General features: G+C 46.3%; 1 protein-coding gene across 3 annotated transcripts in view; it reads left to right on the forward strand.

The window, feature by feature from the left end:
- The window catches only part of LOC136114587 (lens epithelium-derived growth factor-like), a 167,450-nt gene that overhangs the window by 59,946 nt on the left and 80,767 nt on the right, over positions 1-26,737 (forward strand). For all 3 annotated transcript variants that reach the window (XM_065859960.1, XM_071801648.1, XM_071801649.1), the window contains exons 7-9: positions 22,283-22,376; positions 24,299-24,374; positions 26,319-26,544. In XM_065859960.1, the coding sequence (XP_065716032.1) occupies positions 22,283-22,376; positions 24,299-24,374; positions 26,319-26,544 (396 nt within the window). The remainder of the gene's footprint in view (positions 1-22,282; positions 22,377-24,298; positions 24,375-26,318; positions 26,545-26,737) is intronic.

Genomic DNA, 26,737 nt, shown 5'->3' on the forward strand with positions numbered 1-26,737 from the left:
GTGTGTTATCAGCATTGTTTTGGTCACAAATCTAAAACACAGCACCGTACAAGCTGCTACGAAGAAAATTTACACCATCCCAGTCAGACTCAGTACAGGAGTCTTGGGATGCAAGGCCACCTTCATCTAGGTAACTGTATCAGTAATACCACATTATTATAGGTGACATCTCATCTTGTATATGTCCTGATGTTTCACGAGCCCATTGAGCCACAAATAGTTCCCCTTTATGTTCCCAGTCCAGGTCTTTGTCGATTGTGGCAATCTGAGCAGCTTGGTGCACTTGATGGTTGATGATTTGTTCTTCGGTGGCACTTCCCTTTGGGACATGGGCAATGTGGGACACGGGCTCGAACCCCCTTCATATGCTGCTAATATCTCTTTTTCAGTCATGATGTAGAAGATCCTCTATATCCTCAGCTCCAAAACCCTAGAGGTTGACCCTGAGTCTCTCTGGGTGCTTTCCGCCACAGGCTCCAGGTGGGACCATGCTCCCTGGCTGCGCTGTAAAACATGTTTCTCATAGCTTGTCCTGTCTGGACTGTCCCAAGGGCTACCGCATGAAAATTTTCCTGTTTAATCTGGTCAAAGGCTTGTCCCTGCTCAGGGCCCCATCCAAAACCATTCTTCTTTCAGGTCACTCGATGATAGAGAGGGCTCACAATCTGACTGTAACCTGGAATATGCATTCTCCAGAAACCCACAATGCCTAGGAAAGCTTGTGTTTCTTTTTTGCTATCTAGTGGGCACATAGCTGTTATCTTATTGATCACATCTGTTGGGCTATGACAATGCCCATCTTGTTGTTTTACTCCTAAAAACTGGATCTCCTGTGCAGGTCCTTTGACCTTGCAACTGTTTTATGGATAAAACAGTTTTCAGAAGGAAACACAAACACTTCCTCTGCTGTGTCGCGCCACACGATGACGTCGTCGATGTATTGCAGGTTTTGAAGGGCTGCACCCTGTTCCAGTGCAGTCTGGACCAGTCCATGGCAAATGGTAGGGCTGTGCTTCCACCCCTGGGGCAGTCGATTCCAGGTGTACTGCACACCCCTCCACCACATGAAAGCAAACTGTGGCCTGCACTCTGCTGCCAAAGGGATCGAGGAAAATGCATTGGCAATATCAGTTGAGGCATACACTTGGCCACCTTTGACTCCAGTTCATACTGGAGTTCTAGCATGTCCGGTACGGAGCACTCAACAACAGCGTGACTTCATTCAGGCCACTATAGTCCACTTCCAGCCTCCACCCTCCATCAGACTTTTGCACTGACCATATGGGACTATTAAAGGGTGAGCGAGTCTTGCTGATCACTCCTTGATTCTCCAGTCGATGGCAAAAAAACTCATGGACGGGAACCAGGGAGTCTCGATTGGTGCGATATTGCTGCTGGTACGCCGTCATGGTAGCAATCGACACCTGCTGTTCTTCAACCCACAGCAATCCCACAACGGCAGGATCCTCCAAGAGGCCAGGCAAGGTAGACAGCTGCTTAATCTTCTCTTTACCCATGGCAGCTACACCAAAGGCCCACTGGTACCCTTTTGTGTCCTTGAAGTACCCACTCCTGAGGGTACTGTGCCAAGGATGCACAGAGACTCCAGGCCAGTCACAATAGGATGCTTCCGCCACTTGTCCCCTGTTAGGTTCACCCCAGCCTCCAATATGGACAGCTGTTGGGATCCCCCCTGTCACTCCAGAAATCCAGATGGGTTCTGCCCCCTCTCACCCTGATGGCATTAGGCTACGTTGTGCACCGGTGTCCACCAGAGCCTTATACTCCCGTGGGCTGAATGTGCCAGGCCATCGAATCCATACAGGCCAATAAGCCCGATTGTCCCTTTCCTCCACCTTGGCCGGAGGCAGGGCCCTTCTATGCCTGGTCAGAGTATTCGTTACCTGACTCCTTTAACTGCAAACCAGAAGTTCCTTCATTAGGATCAGGAAGAGGATCAGCCCTTCTGCTCTGCCTGGGGAACTGCGCAACAGCAACCAGAGCAGTAATCTTCCTGGATGGACCCTTTTTGGATGCTGTTTTTCCTTGCAAGCCACCTGATCTTCTAGGTTCAAGGTGGGTGTACTGTCCCACTTCCTCATGTCCTCCCTGTGGTTGCGCAGATAGAACCACGGGGTGGCATGAGGCGTGCGCCCACAGCGCCCTTTCCCTTGAGAAGAGAAAGGCAGGCCAGTCTAGCCACAGTTGGTGCCTCGATGTCTGTCTAATCCATTATCACCGGGGTATTGGCATATGATGTTGGTGCACTCCATAGAAACTTTCGCCATGTGCACTGGACTTCATCCGGGTCTTTGGATCCCTGGTCGTAGTCCAGGTTGCTGTAGGTCACCTCCACCGCTGCTTATTCCCTGAGATACTGGATACTTCCTTCCACTTGCCTCGGTAGTTTACAAGATCTTCCTTGATGGGATACCTCACCTTCACGCTTGACAGGAGCTGCCTCCAGAGGCTGTGGATTGTTGCCCCTCTTCCAATCCCTCTGTCAATACCCTGGTCCCTAGTGAAGGATCCCAGCTGCTAGGCTTCCTTGCCCTCTAATTCCTGACTGTTGGCCCCAGTATCCCATCATTGGAGCAACCAGGTGATAATTTGCTCACCCAGACGACAGCTGAAATCTTTCTGTACATCTCGCAGCTCACTCAGGGATAGGGACCGGGTGGTTTCTGACTTGTTTATGATTTCTGTCTCTTCCCCCTCCTGTTCTTGTGACTGCTCTGCTGCAGAACAGGCTGCCTCTTCTGATTCTTCTTCTCCTGCTTCCTCTTAGGAGAAGCTTCTTCCTCTCTTACTGACTGAGTTGATTTCCCTTTCCATTGTTTCTTCTTGACTATAGGAGCAAGGGTTGAGGGCTGGGTCTCTGGTTTAGTCACAGTGTTAGTTTGTATGTCTTCAGAGACCCTCTCACCCCCTTGAGGGCGCTGAACAGTGGCTCAGTAGGCGTAGACCAGGCCCCAGCACAGTGTGAGAAGTTGTTTCTCTCTGGCGTAGCCGGGGCATCCTTTTTAAAAAGTGTTCTGCTACTTCATTGGGATTCTGCACTTGTTTGGGGATGAAGTCCCAGACCATCGGAGCTGCAAAATGCTCTAGCTACCTGCCCATATTCTTGCACGCACCTTGCCACCCAGGATCAGACTGCGTCAGGGCACATCCCTGTGTGATATTCCTAAATAGTCAGTTAACTTTGCTTTTTCCAGAAAGGCCGGAAACAGATTCTTGACTGTACTGATTTTGGCTGGGATAGAGTTAATTTTCTTCATAGTAGCTTGTATGGGGCTATGTGCTGAAAACAGTCTGATAATACGGGGATGTTTTAGTTACCGCTGTGCAGTGCTTACACAGCGTCAAGGCCTTTTCTGCTTCTTACACCGCTCCACCAGTGAGTAGGCTGGGGGTGCACAAGAAATTGGGAGGGGACACAGCTGGGACAGCTGACCCCAACTGACCAAAAGGATATTCCATACCATATGATGTCATGCTCAGCAATAAAAGCTGCAGGAAAGAAAAAGGAAGAGGCGGACATTCGGAGATTGTCTTCCCAAGTAACCATTATGTGTGACGGAGCCCTGCTTTCCTGGAGATGGGAAGTAGTGAATGAATTCCTCATTTTGCTTTGCTTGCACACGCGGCTTTTGCTTTACCTATTGAACTGTCTGTATCTCAACCCGCGAGTTTTCTTACTTTTACCCTTCCGATTCTCTCTCCCATCCCACTGTGGGGGGACTGAGCGAGCAGCTGTGTGGTGCTGGCTGGGGTTAAACCACGACATTGACACGCACCAATATGAGCACTCCGATTACCCAAGGATGTTCAAGAAACTGAAGAGACATTGTAACAATGCAGAAAACATCTACCCCACAAGAGAAGGGGAAGGTGCCGTTTTTTCTTTCCTCCACAAATTGACTCTCCAAGAGGAAAAAAGTGTAATTGTTAATTCTCTCCACCAGATGGTTCCCGAAGTACTGAGACAGCAGCAACGCAGGGCCCAAATACCTGATTAGGCTCAAGGCCAGTGCTTTTATCATAACTCTGCCAGGCAAAACACAACAAAGTGATAAACAGCACGTCAAACTGCAGAAGCCAAAACCGGCCTTTAACAAGCCCTCAAATTTGATGTACAGCAAGAGAGGAAGTATGACATGGAGCAGGTAGGGGAACCAGTGTAGAGAACAATTAAGTCAACATTGCGACCAGCAACAGCGAGTAACAACTTGTCAAGCAACAGCTAAACAGGTATAACAACCGTAAATTCCATCTAGCATGCGAAGGTCAAATCTGTTGTTATCTCAGACCCCTCAAGCCTCACGTTGAGGAGGCCCAAATTGAGAAAACTTGTGGGTCGAGACAAAGATAGTTGATTAAGGGGTGGGGGGAGAAAGCAAAAAAAAAAAAAAAAAAAAAAGTAATAACTCTTTGGTCAGTTCAGGTCAGCTGTCCCGTCTGTGTCCCCTCCCATCCTCTTGCCCACCCCTAGCCTACTCCCTGGGGGGAGGGCAGAGTGAGAAACAGAGGCAGCCTTGACACTGTGTAAGCACTGTTCAGCAATAGCTAAAACATTATTGTGTTGCCAACACTGTTTTAGTCACACATGTAAAGTACAGCACCATAGAGGCTGCTATGAAGAAAATTAACTCCATCCCAGCCAGACCCAGTACACGCATCAACGTGTCACACTGGCGCATGAAGATTTTTTCCAAATCCTGTGCGATGTTTTCCCTCAAGTTAGCCATCCAAATAGATTTTCCTTGTCTCTGCCACTTCCTCTGTTTCCGCTGTATGAACCAGTCCCAGAGGGCGTTGGCCACCATCCAGGAGTCAGTATGCAGGTATAACCTAGGCTATTTCCTCTGTAATGCTACATCGATGGCCATTCTTATGTCTTGGACTTCAGTGGACTGACTCAATTGTCCTTCACCTTCATCTGGTTTTTATCATCCATGGGACAGGATTCCAAATGGCAGGTTTCTATCTTCTCTGATTGCCAATAATTTGTCAAGAGCTGTCAGTGAACAGGGCATATTGGCGCTCATCTTCAGATAGCCTGTCATATCCTGAGGCTTCTTGAGCGTGTGGTAATACCCTGGGTGAGACCCCAAAATCATGATTTTTCTGGCCATTCCATGAGTTCTTCTATCAGGCCCGGACATCTGTGAGCCCACTGGTTAATCAGGGCTGTCCATTTACTCCAGGTAGCACTTGCCACATGAGGGCATTTCTCCTTTCAGAATCCAGTGAAATACTGGTAGCCTAGGTGCCAGCAGCAGTTGTGATTCTGTCCCCACCACTTCAGATGCTGCCCACATTCCTATAGGTGGCTAATTTTTAATTTTTTTTTTCCGTCGGGATATAGTTTTTGTCAGTATCTTGGTAGCCTCGGCTCCAGAATCCAAGGGGTCTTCCTCTGGTCTCTCCTAGTGCTTTCTGACATAAACTCTACTGGCTTGTTTTGTCCCCTGCTGATGTGTATAGCACATTTTGGACACTTGGACTGGTTCTGACGGGCCCCAGGGCAACTGCATGTGCTGCTTCTTGTTTTACCTGGTCAAAGGCTTGTTGTTGCTCGGTTCCCCTCTCAAATGAGCTCTTTTCTGCTGACTTGGTACAGCGGGTTCCCAAGCTGACTGTATCTGCAGACGTGCATTTGCCAAAATACTAGCATTCCAAGAAACATTTGCGTTTCCTTTTCATTGGTTGGTGGTGCCATTGCCACAATCTTGTCAGTCATGTCAACAGGAATGAGGTGGCACCCATCTTGCCATTTGAAGTCCAGAAACTGCTTATATAGAATTTGCTTAGCATAAGTAAGTTTGCTTAGCATAACTTCTGCAAGCTGTGGACCTTTGAACCTTCTGCTTCTTTAAGTAAAAAAGGCCTCAGAGTCTTCAAGCTAGAAGATAAGTAAAGGAACAGAATGGCGTCTAACAGAAGAATGTTTTGACTATTACCAAGAACTTATTTTCTCCAGCTGTGGGTGCAAAATAGCAACTGAAGGTCGGAACTTCAATTGACAGCCCACCCGACGAAAATTAAGAGATCCGATGAAGAACAGGGAGATCCCAGACTCTAATTTTGCAGTTGGCCTGGGCTGACGCACGGGGGGTAGGGTCTTGGATTGTGGGGGTATAACTGTGCAAGTTTTTTTTTCTGCTGAGCGTCCCTCTTCAGGAGGCACCCAGCTTGAGCTGCTCTACGCTGTATCACAGTATCACAGTATGTTTGGGATTGGAAGGGACCTCGAAAGATCATCTAGTCCAATCCCCCTGCTGGAGCAGGAACGCCTAGGCGAGGTCGCACAGGAATGTGTCCAGGCGGGCTTTGAATGTCTCCAGGGAAGGAGACTCCACAACCTCCCTGGGCAGCCTGTTCCAGTGCTCTGTCACCCTCACTGAGAAGAAGTTCTTTCTCAAATTTAAGTGGAACCTCTTGTGTTCCAGCTTGATCCCATTACTCCTTGTCCTATCATTGTTTGCCACTGAGAAGAGCCTGGGTCCATTCTCATGGCACTCACCCTTTATATATTTGTAAACATTAATAAGGTGACCCCTCAGTCTCCTCTTCTCCAAGCTAAAGAGACCCAGCTCCCTCAGCCTTTCTTCATAAGGGAGGTGCTCCACTCCCTTAATCATCTTTGTTGCCCTACGCTGGACTCTCTCCAGCAGTTCCCTGTCCTTCTTGAACTGAGGGGCCCAGAACTGGACACAATATTCCAGATGGGGTCTCACCAGGGCGGAGCAGAGGGGAAGGAGGACCTCTCTCGATCTACTGACCACCCCCCTTGTAATACACCCGAGGATGCCATTGGCCTTCCTGGCCACAAGGGCACAGTGCTGGCTCATGGTCATCCTGTTGTCCACCAGGACCCCCAGCTCCCTTTCCCCTACACTGCTCTCTAATATGTACTTTCCCAACCTATACTGGAACCTGGGGTTGTTCCTGCCCAGATGCAGGACTCTACACTTTCCCTTGTTAAATTTCATCAGGTTATTCCCCGCCCAACTCTCCAGCCTGTCCAGGTCCCGCTGGATGGCAGCACAGCCTTCTGGCGTGTCAGCCACTCCTCCCAGCTTAGTGTCATCAGCAAACTTGCTGAGAGTAGACTCAATTCCCTCGTCCAATTCGTTAATGAATATATTGAATAATATTGGCCCCAGTACTGACCCCTGAGGCACTCCACTAGATACTGGCCTCCAACTGGACTCCGCACCATTGACCACCACTCTCTGGCTTCTCTCTTTAAGCCAGTTTGCAACCCACCTCACTACTCTATTGTCTAGACCACACCTCCTCAACTTAGCTGTGAGGATGCTGTGAGAGACTCTGTCAAAGGCTTTACTGAAGTCAAGGTAGACCACATCCACCGCTCTGCCATCATCCATCCACCTTGTTGCATTCTCATAAAAGGCTATGAGGTTGGTCAAGCATGACTTACCCTTGGTAAAGCCATGCTGACTGCCCCTGATAACCCCGTTATCCTTCATATGCCTTGAGATGGCACCAAGGATAAGCTGTTCCATTACTTTCCCAGGGACAGAGGTGAGGCTGACCGGTCTATAATTACCCGGGTCCTCCTTCTTGCCCTTTTTGAAGACTGGAGTGACATTTGTTTTCCTCCAATCCTCGGGCACCTCTCCCGTTTCCCAAGACTTGGCAAAAATGATGGAGAGCGGTCCAGCAATGACTTCAGCCAGCTCCCTCAGCACCCACGGATGCATCCCATCTGGACCCATGGATTTATGGATGTCCAGACTATTTAATTGCTCCCTAACCCGGTCCTCATCGACTAAAGCAAGCTCCTCCATTGACCTGGCTTCATCCGGGGTCTCAGGGGTACAGGGCTCCCCAGGACAGCCTCCAGCAGAGTAGACAGAGACAAAGAAGGCATTCAGCAATTCTGCCTTCTCTCTGTCTTCCGCCACCAGGGCACCCACCTCATTCATCAGTGGGCCTACATTGCCTCTGGTATTAGTTTTATCTGCTATGTATTTGAAAAAGTTCTTTTTGCTGTCCTTGACCCCTCTCGCCAGCTGTAATTCTAAGGAGGCCTTGGCTATCCGAGCTGCCTTCCTGCATCATCTAACAGCAGCCTTATATTCCTCCCAAGTGGCCAGCCCCTGCTTCCATGACCTGTAAACTCTCCTCTTCTGCTTGAGCATACCCAACAGATGCCTATTCAACCACGCAGGCCTCCTGGCTCCCTTCCTCGACTTCCTACGTCTGGGGATGCTCTGATCCTGAGCATGGAAGAAGCAATCTCTGAATGCAATCCAGCTCTCTTGGGCCCCTTTTCCTTCAAGCAGTCTTGCCCATGGGATTTCCCCCAGCAATTGCTTGAAAAGGCCGAAGTTGGCCCTGCTAAAGTCCAGGGTTGCAGTTCTACTTGCTGTTCTGTTCCTGCCACACGAGATGCTGAACTCCACCATCTCGTGGTCACTGCAACCCAGGCAGCCCTCAACCTTTACTGCTTTGACCAGACCCTCTTTGTTAGTGAGGATGAGATCCAGCAGTGCACCTCTCCTAGTTGGCTCCTCCACCATCTGCATGAGGAAGTTATCATCAATGCACTGGAGGAACCTCCTGGACTGTGGCTGGCTGGCTGAATGGTCCTTCCAGCAAACATCGGGGAAGTTAAAATCACCCACAACAACCAGGGCCTGTGACTGTGAGGCCACTCTCAGCTGCACATAGAAGGCCTCATCAAGTTCCTCAGCCTGATCTGGTGGCCTATAATAGACACCTACAACAGTATCACCCCTGCCAGCCTGCCCCTTGATCCTGACCCATACACTCTCAACTCGTTCCTCATCCGCTCCTGGGCAGAATTTAGTACATTGCAGTTGCTCTCTCACATAGAGAGCAACTCCACCACCACGCCTGGCTGGCCTGTCTTTCCTGAAAAGGGCGTAGCCATCCATGACCACATTCCAGTCATGTGAACTGTCCCACCACGTTTCTGTGATTGCCACCAGATCATAATCTCCCGACCGAACATAGGATTCTAACTCCTCCTGCTTATTCCCCATGCTGCGCGCATTGGTGTACAGGCATTTCAGGGAGCGAGCAGAGCACAGCAATTTCTCCCTAGGGGCACAGGAGGCCACCCGGTCCTCATCCGTTTTAGAATGCTGCCCCACTGGGGCAAGCCCAGCTACAACCCCATCCCCCTTCGAGCCTAGTTTAAAGCTCTCCAAATGAGCCCAGCTAATTCCTGCCCCAGCATCCTTTTGCCCCTGCGAGATAAGCCTTTCCCGCGTAACACTGTCCGGACTGGAGTCTTATAAAACCAGCCATTATCAAAAAAACCAAAGCCCTGCCTGTAGCACCAGTCTTGCAGCCAACCATTTAGAGATTGAATTTTCCCATTCCACCCCACATCGTCACTTGAAGAGGGAAGGAGTGAAGAGAAGATCACTTGAGCCCCTGAGTCTTTCACCATCCTTCCCAAGACCTTGCAATCGTTCTTCATTCCCCTCAGACTACGGGAAGCAGCTTCCACCCCATCTGTCTGGAAAGCCAGCAGCGGGTAGTAGTCTGTCGGGTGCACCAGTCTGGGGAGCTCTCTAGCAATATCCTTGATCCGGGCTCCAGGTAGACTACAGACTTCCCTAAGGTGAGGGTCAACCCTGCATATCGGGCCCTCTGTTCCTTTCAGAAGGGAATTTCCTATTACAATCACCCTTCTTTCTTTCTTATCAGAGGCAGTCTTAAGTTGTGTAGTCAACCGCCTCTTCCTATGTGATCTTGTAGGCAGGCTTGGCACCACCTCCTCACCTACCTCTTCTTCAAGATCCAGGGCCTCAAACCTATTACGGAGGGGCACCTGGGGAGGCAAAGCAGGCAGGGAGGGGGGCTGCCCGTGATGCCGAACTGGAATACGCTTCCAACCCTCGTCTTCTTTTAGGTCCCTTACCTCTGCCCGACAGCGACAAGGGTGGGGCTGTCTCAGGACCTCCGCCTCTGTCCGAGAGGGCAGGAGGTCCATCTCCTTTTCGGGGGTACCTCCCTGGGGCCTTTCCGACTGGCACGTCAGGGTGTTACTCCACCAGTCGATCTCCCTTTCGCACTCCCTGATGGACCTCAGCGTCTCAACCTCCTCCTTAAGTTTCACAACCATGTCGAGCAGATCTTGCACCTGCTCACACCTCACACAAGTAGAGTGCTGGCCTCCCTCCCCTGGCAGCAGCAGGCTCTGGCACTCCCTGCAGCCGGAGACCTGAACAGCCACCGTTCGGGACAGAACCTCAGTCTGCGTTGCCACAGTCTTTTTGAGACAAGCAAATAAATTATTTATTTTAGGAGAATTTCTAGAATCCATGCCTGAGTCTTTGCAATGGGAAACCTAGGGAAAAGAAACTTATCTAACAGTTTGGCGCCCCAGATGGGACCCTAGGCCACCACCTTCAGAGCCTCTCGTCTTCAAACATTCAACTGCCGGCAACGGGTGAGTTCACCTGGGACCTTTGGAGAGCAGGAGGCACCAAAGGGAGAGTGTTAAAATTCCCAGAGCAGATTTAGGGAAAGTACTGCTGCAGCTTGTTCACAGGTGCGTGGCAGTGTAAAGCGCACACAAAGGAGGGGGTGCGTGGCAGCGTAAAGCGTACAAATTAGCAGGGTAGCACGGGGCCTGATCAGCGTAAAGCGTACATAGCACATAGTTAAAGGCAATGGGGAATATACCCGGCATAGAGAAGGGTACGCCCTTAGCCGAGGGATTACAAAATTGGGAAAAAATGTATGGTACAGCGAGTTTGTCAACAAAGCGCGCAATGACCTTATGTTGAGAAGATGGCCCATTTATAACCGAAAACGGAAGCCCAGCAGAACGGTGGCCATCGCAAGGATCCTTTGATCAGCAGAAACATACCTTCTTGTGACATCACCTAGAAAACAGATTCCTGGGACAAATGGATTTTTGGCATGTTTGGGGTGACTGGGCGTGTGGGAGAAAGCACCCGAGTCGGGGAATTGGGACAAAAGAGGTAATGCGTACCGTAGCTGAAGCTAGTGCTCCAAATGGCAGAGTGCAGACTGCGTCTGCCTCACCTTTCACTTCTTCTCTGTCCTCTGATGCTACTCTGCCAGCTGCCGGACTCTATCCTACAATTTCTATTGTGCTACCTGTATGGGGATATAGCGGAAGATTTGGCGAGGAGATTAGTTAAATGTAAATACGCTCAAGTGACTTGCCCCTGTCTGTAGAAAAAGCACATACATCACGCTATAATTGTTTTGCTGACCTCGTGTGCTTGATGAGTAGAACCTCTGTGTTAGATAACATAGGCCTGTGAGAAACTCTAGGCACCTTATCACTATGTCTGAGATTCCTGCTTTGTTGTGAGAAAGAGCGGGAGACTGCGCCTGCCTGAAGCCTTGAAATACGGGCGAGCTCAGCAGGCCCGGTGATCTTCCAGCAGGGCTGAACTGACCAGCGCCTGCGTCCCCACTGGTGTCACCTCTGCCTGGGAGCTTAGGTGTGGCTTCGGAGATCCCCCAGTAGAGAGGTAGCTAAAATAAAACTTGCTCTTTGCAATGCATTCGTGGCCTCTGGCTCTTCTTGCGACGTGCCTGCGTGTGTGTACGCACTACCTAATCCTGCTGCTATGCAACCAGGGGGAGGGGGGTGGGGGGGGCTCTGCCTGTGTTAAATGTATATACTGAACAGCCTTGGAATCCTAGTGATCTAGCCATATGGGGAGGCAAAACGCCAAGACTGAGAGAAGATGCTGAAAGATGTGCTCAGTTGTTCTCTAATATATGTACTGGATATAACCCGAATTGGAAAGATACTCAGATACTCTTGAAAGAACTATTTCAACCTGACAAGAGAGAGCAAATAATAAGGATGCAGAAGTAGCTCAGCGGGTTGGAGGGAATGGGAATCCCTGACCAGCTATTGATCCAAATTGGGATTATAATAATAGTGGGGATAGAACCACTTGCCCTTCTAGTGGAAGCAATTAGAGCGTGTGGCGAGTTAGGGGATAATTGGACTACAGTGCAAGAATGTAGGCAGAGATTAGACGAACACCCGAGTGATTTGGGGATCAGCTCTGACAAGCCTTGTTGAAATATGGGAGAACGACCCAGCAGAATTTTAAGGAAGCACTTGCAAATAGTGTGTTTGTGGATCAAGCGACCCCCGACATACGGAAGTACTTTAAAGACCATGTGCCCTGCTGGCAAGGGGGAAACCTGCAAAAAAATCTAGGTGTGGCTGTGTTTGCGTATGATGAAAGGGAGGAGTTCCTCCTGCTGTGAAACAGTACCCTCTCCCCCAAGAAGCAGAAAAAAGCGTTCAAACCCAAATTGGCAAATGTCTAGCTCAGGGAATCTTAAAAGTATGTGAGTCACCCTACAATACCCCTATACTCCCGGTAAAGAAAAATAGATTAGATGAAGATGGAGACCCAGAATATTGCTTTGTACAAGATTTACGAGCAATTAGCCAGCACATAGTGGTTCCTTACCCAGTAGTGCCTGATCCCTCCACTATACTCCTGCAAATACCGCATTGGGCAAAATGTTTTACTGTAATTGATCTAACTGCTGGGTTTTTTTTTCATATCCCACTAGATGAAAACAACCAACTTCTGTTTGCTTTCACGTGGAAAGGACAGCAACTGTCCTGGGCACGTCTCCCACAAGGGTTGGCAGGGTCGCCTACTATTATTTTTGTGAATACTAGGAAATGATTTAAGAGAGATAAAACTGCTGTGTGAATATGTTTCTGTGCAATATGTACATGATTTACTAGTAGCAAGTAAGGATGAAAGCGCCTGTACAATAGACACTGCGCATTTATGTACTGCCTTAGTGGAGAAAGGGCACTGTGCATCTCTGTCCAAACTTCAGCTGTGTCAGAAAGAAGTAAAATACTTAAGGTTTTATTTTAAGGGAAGGACAGCGAGAAATACACCCAGAAAGGGTAGACGTTATAGTTTAACTTCCACATCCGGTCACAAAGAAGCAGGTGTGCAGATTCCTTGGAGCAGTAGGATTCTGTCAGCCGTGGTTCCCTGAGTTAGGAGAACCAACAAAACCCCTAACAGAAGCATCAAGAGATGTGGAAGTAGAGCCTATTGCATGGGGCCCAGAAAGGAAGTAAGCCTTTAAAGCAATAAAAGGAGCCTTAGCCCTAGGACTCCCAGATTATGCAAAGACCTTTAATGTGTATGTACATGAAGGAAAGGGGATAACACAGAAGTTAGGACCCCACCGAAGACCAGTTGCATACTACTCCGCACAGCTAAATCCCATCGCAGCGGGAGTACCAGCCTGCATTAGATCAGTGGCAGCAGCAGCAACAGTAGTAGAAAAAAGCCGTCCACTTATTCTGGGACACCCTGTGACAGTTTACATCCCACATGAAGTAGAGATACTGCTATTCCATACCATATGACGTTGTGCTCAGCAATAAAAGCTCAGGGAAAGGGAGAGGATGGGTGGAACAGTAAATCCTGTTATCCTCTGTAACATCTTCTTCATCCCTTTTCCCATCCTGACTGGGGGCAGGGCTTCCCTACGGGAGGTTTATCAGAGCCAATTCTTCCAGGAGAAAGGTGTAGGAGGATTCTTCTGCTGGTGGGGCTGATGGTGTGAGGCCATTCTCAGCCTGCTGTGGCTTGGCGGATGTCCTTTCTTGCTGTTGGAGTTCAGGTACCTGGGTGGCCAACTCCCTGGTGCTTCTGCCATGCCACCGGGCCATGTCCTTCCATTGCTCTTACAGCCATGGCCACAGAGCTCCGTGGGTCACTCTGGGGCATCTGCTCCTTCAGTCCATCAGCAGGTGGCACTGGGTCCTCTTGTTCTCACATGGCGGCCACCCGCGCCTTAACAGTGGAGGAGGTAGAAACTTCACAGATGGAGTGCATCACCTTCTTCCTCCACCAGGGCCAAGGAATTGCTTCCTAAGATCATCCCAGCCATGGTACTGGCTAACTGAGGACCCTCCCCACAAACCGATCACTTCCAAATGGCCTGGGTCACCCCCTCTTGGTCCAGACTGGTCAAAGGTGGGTTGTTATGCCATACAGCACTTTGACCACTGCTCATTCCCTTAATCTCTGAATCCCTTCTTCAGTCATGTGCCACCAGTTCTGGATGCACATATCCAGAAGGTCCTCTTTCTGTAAATCGCATCCTCTCGCCCCAGCAGCAAGCAGTCTGTGTCACAGATTAGTTTCACCACAAGATCTGATTGCACTATCCACAGCTCCATCACTGGACAGAGACCCCCCAACCATGGTGCCTCCCGGTTATCTAGCTCTAAGCCGCTGGTGCCCACATCCCCGAACCCACTCTGTCACTCCCTCTCCTCAGCAGGACAGCGGGAGAAAACAAGATGAAAAACTGGTGAGTCGAGATAAAAGTGGTTTAATGAAAGAAAGCAACGGTCGTGCATGGAAAGAAAGAAAAACAAAGCAACAAAAAAAAAAGAAAGAAAAGAAAAGAAAAGAAAAGAAAAAAAAAAGAAATTATTCTCTACTTCCCATCAGCAGATCATGTCCAACATCTTCCTGAGAAGTAGGGCCTCAGTATGCTTCAGAAGAGAAACGCCTTAATAACAAATGCCCCCCCACACACACTTTCTTCTCTTAGCTTCTATTGCTCAGTACGATGTCATGTGGTATGGAATATCCCTTCGATCAATTTGGGTCAGCTGTCCTGGCTATGTCTCCTCCCAACCTCTTGCCCGCTCTTCAGCCTACTGGCCTTTGGGGGGAAGGGGGAGGGGGGGGCCTGGAGAGACAACCTTTATGCTGTGCAGCACTGCTCAGCTATAGCCAAAACACTGATGTGTTATCAACACCTTTCTAGCTACAAATACAAAGCACAGCACTATGAGGGCTGCTATGGGGGAAGTTAACTCCATCCCAGCCAGAACCAATACAGTCTCAGAAATCAGCACCGTGTAAAGATAATATGGTCTCAGTTTCTTCCTCTTCTTCCAATGTACACCCCCAGAGGTGGATGGGCCACCACAATCCCTGACACTGTCATTCCCCGCCTGTCCCCAATTGCGTATAGTGGGAAAGGTATGCACGAGACTACCTGTACCCACAACTTTGTCAGTTTTCAGTTGCTATACCAACCTGATCCCCTTCTATGACAAGGTGACCCACCTAGCAGATGAGGAAAAGGCTCTGGATGTTGTGTACTTAGACTTCAGTACAACCTTTGACACCGTATCCCACAGCATTCTCCTGGAGAAGCTGGCAGCTCATGGCCAAATCCAGTTGGCGGCCAGTCACGAGTGGTGCTCCCCGGGGCTCAGTATTGGGGCCAGTTCTGTTTAATCTCTTGATCAATGATTGGAATGAAGGGATTGAGTGCGCCCTTAGTAAGTTTGCAGATGACACCAAATTGGGTGGGAGTGTTGATCTGCTGGAGGGTAGGAAGGCCATACAGAGGGATCTGGACCAGCTGAATCGTTGGGCTGAGGCCAATTGTCTGAGGTTTAACAAGGCCAAGTGCCGGGTCCTGCACTTGGGTCATAACAACCCCAGGCAGCGCTACAGGCTCGGAGAAGAGTGGCTGGGAAGCTGCCTGGCAGAAAAGGATCTGGGGGTGCTGACTGACAGCTGGCTGAATATGAGCCAGCAGCATGCCCAGGTGTCCAAAAAGGCCAACAGCATCCTGGCGTGTATCAGGAATAGTGTGGCCAGCAGGACTAGAGAAGTGATTGTGCCAGTGTACTCAGCACTGATGAGGCCCCACCTTGAATACCGTGTTCAGTTTTGGGCCCCTCATCATAAGAAGGACATTGAGGTACTAGAGAGAGTGCAGAGGAGGGCGACGAAGCTGGTGAGGGGCCCGGAGCTCAAGTCTTATAAGGAGCAATTGAGGGAGGGCTGTTCACCCGTGAGAAAAGGATGCCGAGGGGAGGCCTTATCGCTGTCTACAACTACCTGAAAGGAGGTTGTAGCATGGAGGGTGTTGGTCTCTTCTCCCAAGCAGCAAGAGATAGGACAAGGGGAAATGGCCTCAAGTTGCACCAGGGGAGGTTTAGATTGGATATTAGGAAAAAATTCTTTACAGAAAGGGTTGTCAGGCATTGGAACAGGCTGCCCAGGGAAGTGGTGGAGTCACCAACCCTGGAGGTGTTTAAAAGGCGTTTAGATGAGGTTCCTAGGGACATGGTTTAGTGCTAGAGTTAGGTTAGGTTATGGTTGGACCCGATGATCCTGAGGGTCTCTTCCAACCAAAATGATTCTGTGATTCTGTTCTGCTTCCTTATGGGTTTCCTAAAAGGATTTCTTGGCCTGGCTGCAGCTCAGGCCCTTATCTCCTTTGGAGCCTGGACCCAACTGCTACTGGTTTGGCTGGGGGGGGTGGGGGTGTCGAGTGCATTTGCCATGCTCCACCCCCTGACTACAGTCAACCTACTTTCTTCTCTCATAGAGTGGCAGTGCGGTTACCTCTTGCCTCTATGTCATAAATATGTGGCAAATTGTAGATCAGTGGTAAGAGTCCAATTGTTTGATAAACTGCTTGGTTTAAATGTTAATTAATATTGTCTACATACAGTGTTAACATGCATGTGAACTTCTGTTAAGCAAATAGCTTTAGTAATATAAAATGTCAGTATCAATTGTACTATTGAGAGATATCTCATGACGAACAGGGAGTATTTTCTTAGATGTTTACCAGACTCTTATATGTAAAATGGTTGCAAGTAACTAGTGCAATACTGTTAGAGCTAACAAAATCACAACCGGATGAAGAATTAGGATCAAAGTTCTCGTTTTTGACAGTGACCATCCGAATAAGCTCTCCCACTGATAATACTTTCCACTCCCCTTCAGTCCCATCAGGACATGATGTACCTTCAGCAGCAATAGGATGATATATTATACTTTCATCTTAGAGGAAGCTGCAAAACAAAAAGATGAAATAGACTGGCCTCAGCAGGGTCTGCCAGACAGGTTATCCCATTAGAAGTAAGGGAAAATCCATTGTGCACTAATTCTGCATTTTGTACCACTGCTCTGATCTTTGCCTGTAGGAGTCTCAAGGATGTATGATGAAGTACCTTTACAGTTATTCACAGGCCCATTATCTAAACACAGAGGTTCTACTTGTGGTTTATGTGCTTTTCTACACCCCAGCTGCAGTTGCTTGAGCATACTTACAATGTTCCTCCTCGCCATTCTTGCGCCATTCCCATACATTCCACCTCCTCACTCAAGAAACTGCTTCTGCTGGGGCCAGCAAAGCCAGAGTTGTTCACTTGGGCTTGTGAGGTGCAGCACAGAGCAATTTACAGAGATACATAGTAAACACATATAGGAAAAGGAATAAACATATATGTACAATAATGCTTTAAATCAGGTGTCCCATTCGTCTCGTCAAGGAATTAAGTGAGTTATTCAGCCAGGCATTGTCAGTATATTGTTTCATTTGATGCATCAAGTGCTGAGGATGTCAAATGCTGTCTTCCATGCTGGATAATTCATCAGTTATGCTGAAGCAACACATGCCTTCAAAATCGAAGCAGCGTTTATAGCCTTTACCTACTCAGAAAAATAACAATAAGAAACATTAATATCAAAATCCCTTAGCACGGTATAATTCTGCAATACAGCTACCAGGGTTGTCATGCTGATAAAACATATTGTCAAAAGATCTGCAACTGTTAGTCTTCCCTTAATACAAAAGGCAGATGAGGTAGTTACAGTAGAGGCAAACCAAATCTAAGTATTTATATATTGGTCTTGTGGAAACATATCCAGGGCATAGGCTCGTAATACAAGATTGCAAAGCATGACGAGCCAGCCTGTGATAGGAAAGGAAAAGAGGAGTGCCATCACCTCCCAGTAATACAAAACATTTCTCCAGCTCCTGCAGCTGATGTTACTCTAGGTCTGATAACCTGATGTGAGGTAATTACCCACACAGTTTGGAGAGCTCTGGCTTGTGCTTTTTCAGGTTGAACTTCAATGCAGTGTTGCATTCTTGACACCAATAACACTGTTCCAATGCTGTCTCCTCTAGATAAGGTACAGGTATTTATTGAAGAAACACAAGAACTTGAGAATCTGACATTAGCAAAGGATGTAAAATAAGAGGAGAAGTCAAGGTACAAAGCCATACAGCATTCTCTGAAGTTATTACATGGATTTTTACATCTAGATCAATAGGCTGCAGTCCCACTTCACAATCCATTGGTGTGAATAATTCCATTTCCCCTGTTGTTAGTCCTGACACTGTATCCACAGCAGTGTATACGTATTGCCACCCCCTAGACTGGGGCAGGGGGCCCATACAATCAACCTGACAGGTATTCGAGGCCCGCTGACCCCATTTTATCTTTCCCCATGGCCTACATAATGCCCTTAAATGTAGTTGTGTACAAGTAGCACAATGATGTGAGCATGTTTTATAAGTATATAATAGCAAAGGGGTTTGAATGTGAGCAATGTCCCATGCGTGTGCAGCATAAGCTGATCCATGTCCACAAACTATATGCACATTTAGAGCTTGAGCATGCAGCTCGGCAGAGGCCATATTATCTACTTCCCTATTGTTTTGTGATTCAAGTGAATCGACCTTATTGTGCTCTTCTATTAACCCTTCACAAGGGGAATCCTCCTCCACAGAAGATGTGGGGATAAAAGTTCTCCCATGCCCTAAAAAAAACCCAAAAAAAAGCATGTGATTGTTTTAGTGCAGCTGGTACAGAAAACTGCTGGACTGTGTGCTGTACCTTATCTGGAATTTCTCTAAGTTGTCCATGTCAAACTATTCCTAAAAATAGTACAGTAGCATTTTAGTCAGATTAATTGTCCAGCCTTGGTGCTGTAAATGCACTTTCAGAAATCCGTCAGCTGCTTCAGTTTCTTGTGTCAGTATTGAAATTTGTGCTCCTGTGTCTATTAAAATTTTCACCAATTGTCCTTGAGGGCCAACCAGGCACTCAGCCAAAGGCACCCATTCGTCATCCCATCCAGGTACTGGAAGTTCAGGAGTCACATCCCGGGTTCCCTTGCTGTCCTGATTTTGTTTAAAACAAGACCAGTTCTCTGTTAGTTAATTTTCCTTTCAGCTAGGTTCTTCTAAGTAACTGCATTTTTCTGAAGTTGGCTGCATGTTTTTCGGACAGTGTTCGCTCCGGAGCTGATAATGCCTGATGCTTACAGTTTTACTGAGCTAACGATAGGAATAGTATGCAGAAAAGGCCCAGGTTTATCTTTTATTGCTATAGCAGCCAAGGTCGCTGATAAATTTTGTACATCCCATAAGTGAGAGGGTTGTGCTTGCAGGGAGGGGTGGACAGAACAGGCGACCCAAACTGACCAACGAGGTATTCCATGCCATCCATGTCATACACAGTATAAAGGTGGGAGATCACGAGGGCCTTGCTCTCTTTGTCCATGGCTGGTGTCTGTAGAGGACCCTGCCTGTTCCCCTGCCGGCAATCCTGATCCTGGTTCCAGTCCGTGCACTCCTGAATCCAGTTCCTGTCTACTGCTGAATCCAGTCCAGGACTTCCTGGTGTCTGCCCTGCAGCCTCTGGCGAGAGGCCAGCCCCCAAAGCAAGTGACTTGCCACTGCTGCTGCACTACTCTGGGAAATTCAATATTGGTTTTGTATATTTTGCATTGTTTTCTCTCATTGTTACTATTATTAGTAAAGCTTTCTTAACTTTCCAACTCGTAAGTCTCTCTCCCTTTTTCTCCTACTCCCTTTCCTTAGTGGGGAGGGCGGGGGTTAATAGAGAGCATCTGCCACACTTTATTGTTGTCCTGCAATAAACGGTGACACTTACGTTAGAACCAGTTTCAAAATGTTTGTGCTATCCTGCCTCATGTAGGAGTTCTAAACGTACTTCCTCACAGACTCTTACCCCCAAGCACCCACCCTCAAGATCTGCAAGATTACACTCAGGCAAACAAATTTGGCAGCTGTAGGTGGTCTCTGCATCTCTGCATTGTGGACATCTGTTGGATGCACTACAGCTGTACAATCCTCTTTTCACAGTCCAAAGCTTCCTTCGTATCCCACTTCTGACAGCAGTTTTAGTAATGTCAGTGGTTAGGTCTGGACAGACTAAATGCATGCCTTGATTACTGTGCAATAGCTGGTTCTGTGTGAAGGAGTTGGGATATTTACTGTCCCTGTGAAAGAGTGATTTTTAGTGCAAAGAACCCTACAAAGTTACAGCAAAAATGACTATCTCTACTTCCCCTTCCCTTGCTGACAGGAGCAGCAGTTGTCAGAGGTTGGGAGGAGCAGGTTGCTAGAAGGTGTCTGAGAGGGCTTCTGTTCTGGCCACATACGAGCATGGTCCCAGGCATCCCCAAAGCCAGAGTCATGCTGCCCCTCTTCGGGCTGAGGTGGATGTGTTTTATGAGGTGGAGAGCACCTTCCAGATTATTTCATCTTTAGTTGTCGTTGGACTGTTTTGAACTGTCGCTTGTTGATTGGTGTAGCGAGTCACCAGGCAAATATTCTTTCTTGCATAAGTTTAGTTCTGCTATTTCTGCAAATTATGTGTTGTGGGCTTTTTTGTTTTGGTTTGGTTTTTTGTTTGTTTTCTTTCTTTTTTTTTTTTTAATAACACCTGCTTCGCTGTGCTTCATCTAACAAAAGTTACAACTCTAACACCTACGTAGCAACATACCAAAGGTCAAACAGTGGGCCTCCAACATCAGTCTAGTTATTCGAGTGATGTCAGCTCAGTAGGCCAAGACAACCAGAGGAGGGCAGAGACAGCACAGGGGTTAGAGAGGGGGGCCAGAGGGGCAGAGAGAAAGCGAAAGAGAGCAAGGCAGGGGGGTGATTTTACAAGTGTAGCACTTCTCTGTCTCCTTCCTTCCTTGCCTTCAGAAATGTTTACAAGGGTTTTTTTTGGAAAACCTGAGTTCTAAACCCCTCAAGTTCTTACCAAGGAAAAGTTCTTAACAGCTTTGATTTAGATATGCCTTGATTTATACACTTTGAAGATTAAACTCGTACAAAGAAGTCAATTCTTAAAGACTTTAATTTTTTTTTAAAAAAGCATTTAAGACCGTTTTCTAACCAATGTGCATCATCAGTAGGTTCAGTGAAAACACCATATTTCTTCCTAGTATGACATCTATAATACCAAAAGCACACTATGAGAATTCACACAGCATAAACTGGTACAATTGGTACATAGCATCGCTTGGTACAATGTTTTACAAGAACAAAATTAAACTTTAACATTAACTGCTATAAAAACAATGTTTCCAACTCATATGAAACACAGTAAAAAGCCATCCTGACACATCGAAAAACTACACACTAACAGGTCAGTATGACTGGAAGAGAGTATGTTTTATACAAATGAAGCAATCAAGCAGTTGAAAAACTATTTACGCACTTTCCTGCTATTAACTGGACAAACATAAAACATACTACAACTCTGTCTCCTGTTTTCTTAATGGGATTTTGATATGTGTATTGTTTATTAATACTGGATAAAACCATCAGCAAAGCATTTAAATACTTTTCAAATGAAGATCAACGGGGCTGTTATTCCACAAAATTTAACATTAAAATATTATGCTTATAAAATTTTAAAAACTTTTGGTCTGTAGATTTCAAAAGCAAAACTTAATAACTTTTATTTTATATTTAAAAAAAACCCAAACTCCAGCGGCATCATTAGTTTTCATTACTTTTCAAAGGGATTCCTTTGGATTTTCCAGCTCTCTCTCTTCACCTGATGTTCTAGAAAAATAACAAGGCAACGTTAATAGCCATATAAAGAATTTTAGACATAAGTCTTATTTTAAAATTAATTGATCTGGAATAAGACTAGAATCTCAGTGTGTTGATGCACATTCAGCAGTAGATGAAGTTTGGAAGACTGAAGCAGTCACTGATGCCAGCTTCTCTCCTTGAGAGCACTGTCCGTCAAGTTTGTGTTGACTGCAAGACCATGCCATCAGCAGTGTGCACATTCAAGCTTTCTTCCGATGAGTTATAAAACCTGAATGATTGCAGCATATTGCTCCAGGTTGTTTGCAGTGACCATTGCGACAATTATTTAAGGTTTGCTTTCCCCCTTATAAACAAAGTGCTTTGTCCCAAGTATTTATGAGTTTTTATCCAGAAAATACTGGGCTTTTTATGCATCCTTACTCTACTAAACTAGTTTGTGGCTGTTTTTTTTTTTTTTTATTTTTTTAGCGGTTTAGAAATATATTTTATGCAATATTTTAGGAAGCAAGTAAGAAATAGCTGCTTTACGGGGAGAGGGTCTATGGTTTTAATTTGTGAATTGCCTTCTTTAAATTAGGCTGAAAACCAAGCTGAAGCTGCAGAAGCTGCGGTGGTAGCAGCTGCAGCGGCTGTGGCTCCAAAAGTAAGCCCTAAAAGAGGAAGACCAGCAGGTAACTTTAAACAAAACTTTTCCCCATACAAAATAACTTCATGGATATGGTCTGAAGATTTATTGCCCCCAGATCTCCACAGTATTACAGAATATTTCCTAATATGTAAACTTCAAATTTGTATTTATTTTATATATGTATATAAATATATATATATATATCTCCACATATATATATATATGCATCTAAACTATCCTACATAGCAACCTGAGGTATTTAGCAATTTAGCAGATAAAGGGCCTGAAAATGTTTATGGTTATGCTGGGTCCTCTGAAATAGGGATCATTGTATCCCCTTGCAAGTATCGCCTTTAGGAAAGCCTCCATAGGATTCTGCTAACTTACAGACTATGCGAAAAGACCTCTGTTTCACTGTGGCTTCACAAAGGTTTATATTAATCAAATATATATAAAATTGGTACTTAAGTTGTGTTAGAATATCCATAAAACAAATTTTAAAAAAATGGGGGGAAGGAGATTGTCTATAGGTAGAGCTCAGAGGACAGTAAAAACAAGTGAAGAGCTGGAGATATTTTGCTGAAAAGACATTTAAAGGAAATCTCTGTAGACCAATAGACAACTGAGAAGAAAATGCAGCTATTAGAAGCAGCGTGTAATTTAAAAGATTTCGCTAATAGTTCTGCAGTACTTGTTTGTGAAAGTAGCAATGATTTAATTGTAATTCTTATGGCAAGCTTGCAGGTATTCTTGAAGGAAATGTTTTAAATCTGTTTACTGCTAACATGGGAAAAGTTATTGGAGCACTTAAATATGCTATATGAGCATTTGGTCTGAGAAACAGATAATTTAATACTTTATACTCACCTGTATCTGGTGGCATTACGAAAATAACTTTTAGAAAGCGCAACCACGGTTAGCTCCCAAGGCAAACTATTTAAGACTAGATGTGAGGAAATGAAGTATTACCTTAGTACTTCACCCACTTTCATTATCTTTATTAAATGCACATTTTTAATATTTTAATGTGTGGGGGATTATATCGATCTTTCAAATGAATTGTGTTTATACAAGCTATTGTCTGTAAGAGCAGGAAAGGACTTTTACAAGAGATGCTTGGGCACCCTATGGGAAATGTGTTACTAGATGATGTACTGTGCAGCGTTCTCTCACATTAATATGATGCATGCATCTCTTGCTTAGCGGTGCTCCACACTAACACAGGCAGCACTTCAAACACTGGGCTGTTAGTTTTTTTCCTAACAGAATGTTCACTGGGGATAGCAGATAAGTATGTTCCATAAATTTCAATCCATAATGGCAGCATACTAAGTATTTTCATTTTACAGAATTCGAAGGATATAAATGTCAAGAAGTTGGATAAACTATTTAGTTGGTCCTAACACTGAAACATGGTGAAACTGAGAAAATGTAGAGCCGTGCTGTATAACTCAGTGTGGTGGTACAATTAATTTATCAACACAGATTTACCCTCAGGGAAATGGATGGAAGCTCCATGAAGCTCTTAAGACTGCTACTAATAAATAGGCTGAGTTTAGATTTGCACACTAAATTACGTAAGTTTTTTCCCCCACTTACGATTGTCTTTTATTCCACTTATTAGTCACTTGTTTCAGGCGCTTTTTTAAATTATTATTATTAGCTGCATAACATGAGGCAGGGCCATTCTGAGTGTACTGGGTGGAAAAGGCACAGGAATAGATGGTTTAAACCTCTTAGACTGCTATCTTAAAGTACCAAAGTGTTGGTTGAGATTTTATTTTTTCAAAGGGATCTTGATTAAACCTTGATACACAGTTCCAACATTTGAATTTTTAAAAATAGAGTATTTGCCCTACTAAGTTTGACTCAAGTGTTGCTTCTATGTGTTGACATGAGAAACAATCCCTTTAGATAAGGAACGGGTGGTGGCTGTAGACTAACCTGTTCTTTTTGTATAATTAGCTACTGAAGCAAAGGTTCCAAAACCAAGAGGGAGACCCAAATTGGTGAAACCACCTTGTCCTTCAGAGATCGACATGTGAGTTGGCTTTTTATATAAAATGCCTGTCTTTATTGTAAACCAAGTGGTTGCATTTGGTGAGCTGTCATGACTTACTGAGTTCCTGCCCAGCATTTTCCTTGTCGTACTCAGTGTAAGTTGGATGTTGCAGTCAGGATGGGTGGACAACCAGATGGGTAAAAATGTGGTTGGATGATTTGGCTCAGAGGATAGGGGTTAATAGGTTGTTTTCTACCTGGAGGCTGGTAACAAGCGGAATACTGCAGGGGTCTATCCTGGGACCTGTCCTGCATCTTTATCAATGACCTGAAGGAGGCAACAAGAGTGCACTCTCTTCGAGTTTGCACATGACAGCAAATTGGAAGGGGGGGAATGGGGGGGTGGTGGAGACTCAATACAGTTGAGGGCAGAGCTGCCATCCAGAGAGAACTAGTCAGGTTGGAAGAACAGGCTGACAGGAACCTCATGAAATTCAAGCAGCACAGATGCAAAGTCCTGCCCCTGGGAAGGAAGAACCCTTGGCAGTGGTACAGGCTGGGAACTGACTGCAGAGCAGCTCTACTGAAAAGGACCCAGGATAGACAGAAAGCTGACCATGAGCCGACAGTGTGCCTGGGCAGTAAAGGAGGCCAACAGTATCCTGGGCTGTATGAACAGGAGCATAGGCAGTTGCATTGGGTCTGCCTGGGATGGAGTTAACTGTCCCCATAGCAGCCCTCATAGTGCTGTGCTTTGTATTTGTAGCTAGAACGGGTGTTGACAGCACACCAGTGGTTTGGCTATTGCTGAGCAGTGCTCACAGAGCATCAAGGCTGTCTCGCCATACCCCCCCCGCCTCCCCAAAGGCTGGAGGATGGGCAAGAGGTTGGGAGGGGACACAGCCGGGACAGCTGACCCAAGCTGACAAAAGGGATATTCCATACCATGTGATGTCATGCTCTGCAATAAAAGCTAAGAGAAAGGAGGGGGAGGAGGGGCACTCGTTATTAAGGCGTTTCTCTTCCAAAGCAATTGCTATGCGTACTGAGGCCCTACTTCCCAGGAAGTGGCTGGACACGGCCTGCTGATGGGAAGTAGAGAATAATTTTTTTTTCTTTGGTTCTGGACACAGCCTTTGCTTTCTTTCATTAAACCGCCTTTATCTTGACCCATGAGTTTTTCATCTTATTTTCTCCCCCTGTCCTGCTGAGGAGGGGGGGGAGGTGACAGAGTGGCTTGGTGGGCATCTGACAGCCAGCCAAGGTCAACCCACTACAGCAGTAGATTGAGAGAAGTGATTATTCCCCTCTATTCAGCACTTGTTAGACCACATCTAGAATCCTGTGTCCCCCAATACAAGAAGGATGCCGACTAACTAGAGTGAGTTCAGCAGAGGGCCACCAAGCTGGTCAGAGAGCTGGAGCACATGTCCTATGAGGAGGGGCTGAGGGAACTGGGCTTGTTCAGCCTGGAGAAGAGAAGGCTTCGGGGGAGTTCTAATAACAGCCTTCCAATACCTACAAGAAGTTTATCAAGAAGAAGGAGCCAGGCTCGTCACGACAGTGCATGGTGGGAGGATGAGAGACAATGGGCACAAACTGAAACAAGAGAGGATCAGACTGGATATAGGGAAATACTTTTTCACCCTGAGGACAGTCAAGCAGTGGGGCAGGTTGCCCACAGAGGTTGTCCAGTCTCCATCCTTGGAGGTTTTCAAAACCGGACTGGAGAAAGCCCTGTGCAACCCTGGTCTGAAACCACCCCCAGCAAGGGGTTGGACAAGAGACTTCCAGAGGCCCCTTCCAACCTGAATTTTCCTGTGATCTTATGAAATGAAAGATCTGAGAGTGACCCAACTTTGTGCAGCTGGAGTATTTGATAGTAAAAACTAAAAAGTACATCTTCCTGAACTGAGAGTTAGGTTCTCTTTTAAACTGGATATAGATAATGAATATGAAGTTTAAATAATTTGCTATGTTTTAGTGTTCATGAAGAGGAGAAGACAAAGAAAAAAGGACTGGAAGAAAAGCCCAAAAAACAAGGGAAAAAACATGAGGAGAGTCAGAAGGAAGAAGACAAATCGAGGAAGGAATTTGATAGAAGAGAAGCAAAGAGGAAGACTGAACCAAAAAGGACAAATACTTCCCAAGCAGATTCTGCATCAGCATCTGATTCTGAAGAGGATGAAGGAGAACAGGAAGGTGATAAGGTATGCTGCTCTTTATTGACTTACTTATTGTAAAGAACGGTTGTTCACTGAAAATATTTCTTAAAGCTAATGCTAGGTCTTTAATTTTGTCTATTAAGTGTTGGAGCCTTGTGTCTGGCTAATATAGATGCATGTCTTGGAAATGAGAATTTGCAGAATTCCTTTCTGTCAAATAATCCTTTCAATAACTTTT

Source organism: Patagioenas fasciata, chromosome W, assembly GCF_037038585.1.
Source record: "Patagioenas fasciata isolate bPatFas1 chromosome W, bPatFas1.hap1, whole genome shotgun sequence".
NCBI lineage: Eukaryota > Metazoa > Chordata > Aves > Columbiformes > Columbidae > Patagioenas > Patagioenas fasciata.